Source organism: Populus alba, chromosome 9, assembly GCF_005239225.2.
Source record: "Populus alba chromosome 9, ASM523922v2, whole genome shotgun sequence".
NCBI lineage: Eukaryota > Viridiplantae > Streptophyta > Magnoliopsida > Malpighiales > Salicaceae > Populus > Populus alba.
Window position 1 is genome coordinate 9,078,817 of NC_133292.1, and position 11,035 is coordinate 9,089,851.

The window sequence follows — 11,035 nt, forward strand, 5'->3', positions numbered from 1 at the left end:
TAAGTAACAAATAATATAGTCCTTGTTTTGTAAATTATTAATCAATCCCTTGACTCATTTTTTCTTAAAAATTCTTAAATTATCTTCATTTCTCTATTTCTCAGCGCATCAGGCTCATTGGATGAATCATAATTAAGTCATGACAATGAAATGGTTCTGGCTTTCAAAAACTTTACCGACCATGCTTGATTGATAACCAAACGCTTTTTTTCTCTTTTTATGAAGAATTCTGCCTTGTTTGTTTTTTGGTGGCTAGAAAGTTGGAACATTTGAAATTGGAGATTGAGGTCTGACTATAATCAAAGTTTTTTATCTGCTTAACCGAGTTGGCTCAATGAGAATGTATAAAGTACAATGAATTTCGTTTGGATCGATTAGATTTCAGTTTTTCTAAGTTTGCTTGTAGAGGTGTTGTAACGTGTGTGGTGGTTTTTTCCCCCCCGAATTGATTTAGAAAAAATTATATGAGAAATATGACTGGGTCAAGATAAAATGTAATGAGCTAAATTGTTTATTTATTAGACATATAGTAACTGAATTATGATTTATTATATATATAATTAAAAGAGATTAGTCTTTCATTGTGCATTTTGCACGGTGAAACTACTGATTTTCTCTTCGAAGTCAATTTCATCAATCTAGGTTTTACGGGTAGAAAAAAACATGATGAGATACATTGATCATTAGGAGAAATAACAGGTTTAGATAAGGTTTTTACATCCTCATTGCATAGTTTGATTATTTAATTACCATTGAAAAACCAAAAAAAACCTTGGTCAATGTTCATTTTAGTTTTTGATCTAATTTTTATACAGTTAAATTAATTCATTGTCCTTCAATTTTTTTTAAAAAAATTACCTTTGATTTAGGTGCTATTTTCTCTCTTAACATTTGATTGTCAATAGTTATTGAGTATTATTTGGGACCGATAAGGTTATTTGATAAATAAATTTTTTTTAAAACAATATAAATAAATAAATAATCTTTGCTTTCTATAAGATTTACATGTCTTTTTAAAATAATAAGAATTGCTTTAATTTTTTTTCAATCTTTGTTATATTTACATTTTTTAGAAGCATTTAATTGGATGATGTTGAGTTTTTTAGTTTAGCTTATATATATAATTTAACTGATTATAAATTTAAAAGATTAGCTTGGGTTTACGAGATTCATTTGACTTTGGATATTTTTTTTTCTCATTTTTTTTTAATTTCATTCACCAATCTTTTGTTTTTTTTATCTGTTTTCTATGAGATTTTTATTTCATTTTAAAAGTAAAAGGATCAACTCGAATTTTTTATTTTTAACCTTTGTTGAATCTAACCTTTTAAAACAAAAATTATTTTTTAATTAAATTAAATTAAATTAATTATATAAATATAAATGTAAAATACTCACTTATAATATTTTGTTTTGTTTACTCTACATGCCATTACTTTTATGACAAGTACAATTTTATTTATTTATCAAATTCTTAAGATTTTTTTAATCATTTTAAAACGTTGCTATACATAACCATTTTTTTATATACTGTAAAAAAATCAACCAGCGCCCACGGCATAGGCGGCAAATCTATCTAGTTGTTCTCTATTTGATACGGGAGGGAATAACGAGGTTGAATGACAAAAATTACGCAAATACAAGCTTTTTCAATTTGGACATGGAGAAATAAACAATTCTCTCAATTTACCTTTTCTCTCTTTTTGTTTGTGTCGGTGGATGAACTTAGGAACTAAAAATGCACTGATACATGAACCGATTGGTTATTATTTCTTGACTTTCCTTCCTTTCCTTCTGTACTCTGTCTTTCTTACAGCCTGCCAAAGTATATAATGAATTATCCTGGCCTAGCAAATAATTAAATAAAAATCTTGTTAAGAACCGATAAAAAAGAGGAATTAATGTCGGCATAGAGAAGCAGGTGAAGAATTAAGACCCCGTGAAATCAGCATTCCACACTCAACCCCGCATCACTTAAACTGTGAAACAAGGAATAACACGTTGCTCACTTCAAAGATTCTCGCTTTTTGTTTCTCCTCTGAAACTATGGATTCATCAAACTCCACAGGAATACTTCATGATTTCCCCCCCTTCTTTCGCGTTTACAGAAATGGCAAGGTAGAGAGGATCACGGCTGACGCAGAGACTGTACCACCATCCAATGACCCTCATACAGGAGTCCAATCCAAAGACACTGTGGTCTCACCGGAAAACAGCCTGTCTGTCCGTCTCTTCATCCCCAAAATCAAAGATCCAAGACAAAAACTCCCTCTCCTGATATACATCCATGGTGGTGCCTTTTGCATTGAGTCTCCTTTCTCTTCCTTGTACCATAACTACCTCACTAATTTAGCCCACCAAGCTAATGTTATTGCTGTGTCCGTTCAATACAGAAGAGCCCCAGAGCACCCTCTCCCTGTAGCATATGATGATTCATGGTCTGCGATCCAGTGGGTTGCTTCACATGTAAATGGTAACGGGGTTGAGTCCTGGCTCAATAAGCATGCAGATTTTGAGAGAACGTTTTTGGCTGGTGATAGTGCTGGTGCTAACATTGCACACAACATGACTGTTAGAGCTGGGGTTAGTGGGCTATTCGGAGTCAAAACCGTTGGTATGGTTTTGGCGCACCCATTTTTTGGTGGCAAAGAGCCTGATTTTTTTAGTCCGGTGATAGAGTACATCTTTCCAGACGTTAAAATCTACGATGATCCTAGGATTAATCCCGCCGGTGCAGGTGGGGTGGAGCTGGCAAGCTTGGGGTGCAGCAGGGTGCTAATTTTTGTTGCTGGGAATGATGGCTTGAGAGAAAGGGGATACAGTTATTACGACGCATTGAAGAAGAGTGGGTGGAGTGGAGTGGTGGAGATTGAGGAGACTGAAGGAGAAGATCACGTTTTTCACTTGTTTAACCCCGATTGTGACAAGGCTGCGTTCATGATGAAGCAGGTTGTTTCCTTCATAAATCCAGTCCCTTAGGTCCATTCACTCTTATGTTTACATCATTTTATTTTCAAGAGATGCATGCCTTTTGGAAATAAATAGCTCACTCGTTTTATAAGTCTGTTCCTCTTACTTTCACAGCACGTCCGACTGTTAGATCCGCATGTTTGTAGATCCATGGTTCCCGCAAAGCTTTAGCCAAGCCATGTCCATGAGATCATTAGATGCAATTCTTGTTGGATGTAATGGATTATATGGGATGTAATAATTCACCTTTATGTTTGGCTGTATAATTTTCAAAATTATAATGTATAACATACCATTATAATTGTGATAATTCATTGCATGAAAAAGTAGGCTTTCGATCACTTCCCTGTAATAAAAGAGCGTTCGTTTATGAGGCCCGCTGGGAATGGAGGGTTTTAAATTTAAATCCGTGGTCTCTTGAGGATGGAGTAAAGGTATTCACCACTGAATTCCTCTTGTTTGTTGATCACTCTTGAAATCTATCATGATTATCACACATACATTATCATCCCTAAATTAACTTTAAGAAAAGTGTCGTTGTCTAACAAAAAAAAAAAAAAAAAAAGCTTTTTAGTATGAAATTGTCTTCGGTTTAACTTTGAATGGGTGCCCTCGATCGGTCCTAGAGAATTTTGGGCATCATCACGCCTCTTCCTCTATACCTCCAAAGAATGGGTGCCACTGAGGATCTTTAAGAAAACCAGCCCAGGACTCGCACGGTCGTTGAGTCAGGGTTCGGATCCTTGCCCATTAGAATGACCGACAACACATTGTAGTCCAGGCCGTGAATCATGTAAGCAACTGGTAAGGATGTTCTGGGGATAATCTATGATCAAGAGAAATGGCAATGGTATTGGCAAGATTGACCGGAGAAGTGAGAATTTTTTGGCTTGCAGTGTCAAAATAGAGATCCGGTACAGAAGCCTCCACCATGATAGTGGATCAGAAGGGGCAACTTTTGATCTGGGCCATCAATATCTGGGATAAAAACACGAGCTTTGATGCCAGTCTCGGGTGGGATCACGGTTCTCTTGGATGTGACCTAGGTTTATGGGTCTGTGCCAGTAGGAACATGGTGATGACAACTTTTATGGGCTCGGGCCAACATTCACAGTTGAATTTTTTCTGGATCTCACGTGTATCTCTTAGTATTTTATTTCAATATAATATGTTTTATTTTGAGTTGAATATTATTCAAAATACCACAATGATAAATTCATACTCCAGCTTTTATCAAACAAGATTTATGAACTATAAATATATCATGAGATTTTCAAAATAAAAGTTTACAATCTTCATTCTTTATTGTTTATGTATTTTCAAAACATCTTTTGTATAATATTATTATATTTTCTATTTCTAAAAAGATTTTTATTTATGTATTAGAAAGTCCTTAATTCTATAAAGAAAAAACTTTTATGGGTGCTGGCTACAAACCACCTTGGCTTGCTAAACATCGAGTATAAGCTACCAATCATCGTGATTAAGGAGAATAGATAAGATTATTATAATCAATTGATTAACTAAATATCCAACCTAGGAGTCTATACTAGGTCTACTTCGAATTTTTAGGACATTATTAATAAGTAAACTTACTTTTAAATTGTAGTTGTAAAATAAAGACTCGTTTTATAGATTTAAGATTTAGAATTAATGGTTTAGAATTAATCTGCATCGATACCAGTTAGCTTATGGATCGATCTAGGTTTGAGTTGATCAAAACCCATCCCTTAACTCATTGATTTATTTTTAAGTTTTTCGTCAAAATGATGTTGTTTTTTTTTTAGAGATTAATCTTGGTTGATCTGTGACCTTGACCGTGTTCCATGTTCATTTTTTGATTAAAATTTACAACTATACTTCTAATTATAATTCAAGATTCAGATTTTAAAATAATCTCATAATTTTCATTTTCAGGCTATCATTAATAGTCAAATGATTACCAATAATATCTAACCATTAATTGAATATAAAAGTTATCATAGTAATAGCCGGGTTGCAAATTTATAAAACGAAATACCCTTTTAACCTCTTTTTTAGATAATTTTTAAACTCACACTTTTAAAAGCAGAGTTTGAAATGATGAACTCCTTCTAGATACCAAATAACTCACAATTACTAAATTGAAGAAATCCATGAATGGTTTTTATATATACACTAGCTGATATCATTTAATGAAAAAAATCATAAAAGTTTTTCCAGCCACGGAACACATTAATTTATTATTTGGGATTTTGGAGGCTCCGTGATATACCTTAGGTTCAAGCCACCATGGCTGGTGCTGCTAACCTGGACCAGCTGTTCTATACGAGGCATTGCTCGGATAAGCTCAGGGTCTGCCCCGAGTGAATTTCTCCTTTCTTCCTTTATTCCTCAGGAATCTGAAGAATAAGAATGATTAAAGAAATATCCTAAAAACAACCGTTTGGAGGAGAGTTGCTTAGAACGTGTGTTTTATAGTGTGATAGTGGTTGTTTTTTAAATAATTTTTGTGTTGAAATTTATATGTCAATAATATTTTTTTATTTTTAAAAAATTATTTTTAACATTAATACATCAAAATAATCTTAAAAATATAAATTATATTAAATTTTAATTTATTGAATCGCGGTTTGCACTGCGTTCTCAAACGAGCCTGTAAACAATAGATTATTTTCAAAGCAGAGGCGAGGTCGAGGTCAAGGTGGAGGTCGTGCACGCACGGCCCTACACGACACCAGTCAAAAAGCCTCAACCCCGAACGAACGGCCATATCTGTCTTCCTAAATTAACCATCCAAAAAACATCGTTATTAAAAAATTGTTCATAAAATGACGTGTCATTCTTTAAAACGAGTCGTTTAGACTCTCCCTCTGCGAGACTGCCATTTTTTCCTTTTTGACAATAAAATAAGAAAACACACAAATCAGATTACCTGGAAATCTCTGTTAAATTAAATCCAAAGCAAAAATTGGAGAAAAAAAGAAGAAGAAATGTGCAACGGTAACATATAATAATCATTTGTTTTCTTCACGAGAAAAAGCCCATAATCCTTTCTTTTCCATTTATTTCTTTAGCTGGACTGTGAAAACATAATGAAGAAAGAGTGAAGCTTTAAGCAGCTGCTAAATGCCCTTACTCTCTGTTTTTCCTTCTTGATCTCTCCGAAAAACCCTCATGGCTGACGATCCCTTCTTCTTCTTCTGCTCCAAGGTTTGTTCTTTGTTATTTTCTTCTGCATCGCTTGATGTTATTTAAGTAATGAGTTTACCATGTGCTTTGTGATTTTTTTTAATCTGGGTTTTATTTATATAACATTATAATCTTTATAATCTTCCAATCTTTGTGGGTTTTGCTTCTTTTTTTATTTGCATTCACATGGAAGCAAAGCAAGGCCCAGCCTTTCTTTAATTTTTTAATCAATTTGTTGAATGGGAAAAAAGGGTTATTGTCTTTTAACAGTAATAATAGCTTTCTTAGCTCAACTAGATCAAAAAATAAAATAAAATTCTCTCTCTCAAGCTTTTACTTTGATGTATCCATTAATACTCATTTCTTGTTTTTTCTCTATTTACAGTTTTACCCATGTTGGCCTTAGTTATGGAACTAAATTGCAGTTGGTTATTAATTTTTTGATGTAATGTAATTGTGGTTTCTTAGTGAATCTTTAATGTGTGGGTGATTTGTGAATGACAGGATTCTTTTCTTATAAAGGCTCCGAAGAAATCACCGTTGGCGTTAAGGATGGTTGTTTTAGTGTTTGCAATGGTGTGTGGCGTGTATATATGCTCAATTTGTCTTAAGCAAATTGGTATTCGTACGAATCCTGGATTTTTGAGTGTTGAAGTGATTACAAGGCCGTGTCCGGAACCTAATATTGAACCTTGGGAAATCCCTTATGTGCACTACCCGAAACCGATAACTTATAGCAGGTAAGACATTAAATATGCTGCCACTGAATTTATTCGCGTGGGCTGTGTCAGTGATGGGATTTTTTGGGTGCATTATAGGGTTGAATGCAAGTGCAATCCTGTGCGGTATTTTGCTATTCTGTCAATGCAGAGATCTGGGAGTGGATGGTTTGAGACACTGTTAAATAATCATACTAACATAAGCTCAAATGGGGAGATTTTCTCTGTCAAAGTTAGGCGGAGTAATGTTTCGACGATTACAGAGACTTTGGATAAAATTTATAATCTGGATTGGTTAAGTAGTGCTTCTAAGAACGAGTGTGCTGCTGCAGTTGGATTGAAGTGGATGCTTAATCAGGTGAAAGTGCCATCCTTAAATTGTTTGTTGTTTTTCTGTTCTTTCATTATAGATATGCATTTGTTTTATCACACGAATGAGGAGAACAGTAATTACATGTATAGGTTGAGCAGACGCTTATGTATACTAGTAATATCATGCATCAACTTATGATAGCACTCGACCACAAACTTCAGGCTTATATATGGGTTTGCAAATTGACAGTGACTTTCTCCTATTACTCATCAATTATCTTCCTTGTACATTTAAACCTAAAAAAAGGCATTTTGATAGCAATCTAGTGTCTTCCTGGTTTCAATCTAAAGCTTATTGATAAAATTGTTGTTTAGGCATTGCACCCTTTGCTTGGATTTTTGCATTTAACATGTTTTAAGATTTTACCTTAAATTATCACCTATTTTGGAAGGAAAATTTTTGTGGGGCTGATAGAGAACATGCAACAATTTCCTTCCACTTCTACTTACGAGGCACCTCCAAGTTTCCCTTCTCCTCTCCATGTTGTTGAATGCTGGAAAATGCTGCTGGACGTTTGCAAATATGATTCTACTGTATGAAGGCTGTTTTAAGCATTGTTGACTATAATTTTATGAGGTGAAATGCCTTTTTCCAAGAGCAGCATGGGATGATTTGTTGAAAGCTTGTATTACGTTGTAAAACTTTAAAGACTTCTCAATGTGGGAAATGAAAGTTTCTATTGATCTGTCAACTGATTCAACATCAAAACACAGGATCAAAATATGATTTATAACACATTGTGAGGCAGTTCAGCCAGAACAAGAGTTATCTGTTATCATGCTGTATTCCAAATTCAAGTTCTTGTTGTTCTGTTTACTAATTCAATATCAAAGCACTGGATGAACAATACTATTTATAGCACATTTTGAAGCAGCTCTGATACAACAACATTAATCCGTTGTTATGATGCTTTCTAAATTCAAATTCAGGTTGCATTTCTCTTAGTCTAGGCTCTTTCGAGGCGATGGGTATTTCTTATTAATGTTCGTAGGTTTCTTTCCCTCTTGAAGACTGGGGTCTTGCAAATTTATTAGCTGTTGTAATATTACCAAACGTTTACACCTAAATTCAAGTTTTTCTAGATGGGCATTTGACAGTACAATCTTACAAATATTAGTATTTTCCATACCCCATATGGTATCTACTTTTAGATTTAGTTTATCTCATTTTCACGTCTCACATTCCTTTCCATAACAATTAATGCAGGGTGTGATGCAACATCATGAAGAAATAGTGGAGTACTTCAAAACCAGGGGCGTTTCAGCTATATTTCTCTTCAGGAGAAATCTGTTACGCAGGATGATTTCGATACTTGCAAATTCTTATGATCGAGAGGTGAAGCCATTAAATGGCACCCATAAGTCTCATGTTCATTCTCCTCGTGAGGTTACTTCAACTCTTCCCCCCACCTCTCCCTCTTTCAGATTTCTGTCTGTGATATCTTATAGCAAGTGATGGTTTCAGGCGGAGATACTAGCTAAATACAAGCCTTTGATCAATACAACATTGCTGATATCCAATCTGAAGCAAGTAGAAGACACAACTGCCAAAGCCTTAGAGTACTTCAAGAGTACGAGGCACATAATTCTTTACTATGAGGATGTAGTCAAGAACCACACGGTAAACTGAAGTTTTTGAACCTTTTGTTTAGAACTCCCTACTATTGGTCAACGCCCATATATGCAGGTTCAGCTCTACACTGTGACCAGAAAAGGTTCAAAACAGAAATAATAACAGTTTCTTTTTTATTTTTCAGAAATTATTAGATGTTCAAGATTTTCTGAAGGTTCCACAAAGAGAACTTAAGAGTCGTCAAGTAAAGATACACAAAGGATCCCTATCTAACTATGTTGAGAACTGGGATGAAGTCCAAAAGTCTCTGAAAGGAACGCACTATGAAAACTTCCTAACTGGAGACTACCGAAAGTAAAGCCACTGTAATGGTGTACATAGCACGCTCTGTCATCTAACATCTTATCCCTTTACTTCTCACAGGGGCCCCAGGGCCTGTCGGAATTTCACCCTGTTAAAATTTTTGCTGCAATATGTGCATCACTAGTTTCATCATTTTTCCCACGAAATTAATATTCCATTTATTCTTCTCTCTTTTGGCTTCTTTGAGAGAATCGTTGCATTGAAGTCTAGCAATAGAAGAAATTGCAGTTTCACCTTGCTTTCTTGTCTGTGTGTACTACGTATTTATGCAAACTAAAAAGATAACATAACCATTGGAATAGCAGATGGGCCTGCATGAAGGTCGTCTTGTAGAATCTCTTAGCAGAAGTAAACGGAAGGCTACCGTTATTCTCGTTTGAGAAGTTGGTATGATATATGCCAGTTCTGAAGGCAAACGCCAAATGGGTAAGAGTTGAAGATTCTCACAAGACCCTCATCTGTTGTTGCCTTTGTTTTAATGGCTTGTATGATTAGTACAGTGGAGTGGTTTGTTTTGAGTTCATTCAGAGGAGCACGGGGAACTTCTGTAGAGACATTGAAGGTGATTATATAACTTGTTTCATTTATATGTTTCACCTCGTGCTTAATTTCAAAGCAGATGAGAGGAATTTAGTATGACTTTGTTTCGAGTTATTCTTGTTAACCTCATGTGATGACTGATATTTGCTAATGAGTTTGGTGAGTTAGACTGTTAAAGAGGTCGGATGTGACGAGATTAGGAGGGACATGACATGGCCAGACCTCTCCTTGGGTAGGATATGATAGCAAAAATTGCTTTTTGTTCATGCATGCACATGATATGATAACTTATGCCAAGCCATCACGAATTGTCCTGCTTGGATCATGGCAATTGATGTGACATTGGTGACAAAGAAAATGAAATTTGCATGGTGCATTGGCTGTGCTTTGTTTCTGTTTATTTCTCTTGTTCAAAGAATGAACAGGGAAGTCTTCAAAGCAAGGTTTTAAAATCTGTTCAGGTGGCTGTTTTTTTTTTTTTTTTTGTTCTATTAGAATGGTTTGTTTTGATTTCAGAGTATTTGATCGTGTTGTTTTGAGTGAGATAAATTAACTTAAAATTATCCAATTTAAATATTTAAATTTTAAATATAAGTAAATATATAAGTTAGCTTAATATGATTCGATTGATTTAACAAGTTCAAATATAATTTAGATTATTAATAAAAATATAGTTTGATTAAAAATAATGGGCAATAATATATTGGATCGATTCAGGTTATGAGATCATAAAACAATTTAAGTCTATTCAAATTAATTCATAAAATTTGTAACCCGAGTTATGAGGATACGATAATTTTATAAAAAATAAATTGCAACAAATAACAAAACTTGATTCATGTTCAACTAGATATAGTTATTGAATAATAAAACTACTCGAGTCAATGACCCTCCAAATCCATTATGACATGGATCATGAAATTGAAATAATCATGATATATTATAAAATTTAATTTTTAATAAATCAAGTGTTAAGGATTAATATATATAAAAGAAAAGGAAAAAAAAATATTTGGTTGAAATGGGTTGAGATTTTTTTTAGTTTATTCTAATTTTTAAATTAGTACAGGATATATCAACTATTTAGTAAACTCGACAACCTTGTTTTTAAGTTCAAAATGTTACTCACTGACAACCTTTAGAGTTCATTTAATTTTTTAAAAAAAATTAAAAAATAGATAAAACTACTCAAGTCAATGACCCTCCAAATCCATTGTGACATGGATCAAAAAATTGAAATAATCACGATAAATTATAAAATTTAATTTTTAATAAATCAAGTGTTAAAGAATATATATATATATATATATATATATATATAAGAAAA

The 11,035-nt window shown here is 33.8% G+C and overlaps 2 protein-coding genes across 2 annotated transcripts; both read left to right on the forward strand.

Annotated features, from left to right (window-relative positions):
• The first annotated feature begins 1,856 nt into the window (after nucleotides 1-1,856).
• On the forward strand, nucleotides 1,857-3,489 carry LOC118058669 (probable carboxylesterase 5). The gene has a single exon (XM_035071392.2). The coding sequence runs from the start codon at nucleotides 2,047-2,049 to the stop codon at nucleotides 2,977-2,979; it is 933 nt and encodes a 310-aa protein (XP_034927283.1). The 5' UTR covers nucleotides 1,857-2,046; the 3' UTR covers nucleotides 2,980-3,489.
• Nucleotides 3,490-5,815: 2,326 nt separating this feature from the next.
• LOC118058670 (uncharacterized) lies at nucleotides 5,816-9,885 on the forward strand. Its single transcript, XM_035071394.2, has 6 exons — nucleotides 5,816-6,162; nucleotides 6,646-6,881; nucleotides 6,960-7,218; nucleotides 8,440-8,619; nucleotides 8,698-8,853; nucleotides 8,990-9,885. Exons 1-6 carry the CDS (start codon nucleotides 6,127-6,129, stop codon nucleotides 9,161-9,163), a joined length of 1,041 nt encoding a protein of 346 aa, XP_034927285.1. The 5' UTR covers nucleotides 5,816-6,126; the 3' UTR covers nucleotides 9,164-9,885.
• Nucleotides 9,886-11,035: the final 1,150 nt, after the last annotated feature.

Bases quoted from the DNA above. Each gene is read 5' to 3' on its own strand.
- LOC118058669 (XM_035071392.2), top strand. From the start codon at position 2,047: ATGGATTCATCAAACTCCACAGGAATACTTCATGATTTCCCCCCCTTC.
- LOC118058670 (XM_035071394.2), top strand. From the start codon at position 6,127: ATGGCTGACGATCCCTTCTTCTTCTTCTGCTCCAAG. The intron at 7,219-8,439 runs GTGAAAGTGCCA...CAATTAATGCAG, and splicing joins TGAAGTGGATGCTTAATCAG to GGTGTGATGCAACATCATGA. The intron at 8,620-8,697 runs GTTACTTCAACT...TGATGGTTTCAG, and splicing joins ATGTTCATTCTCCTCGTGAG to GCGGAGATACTAGCTAAATA.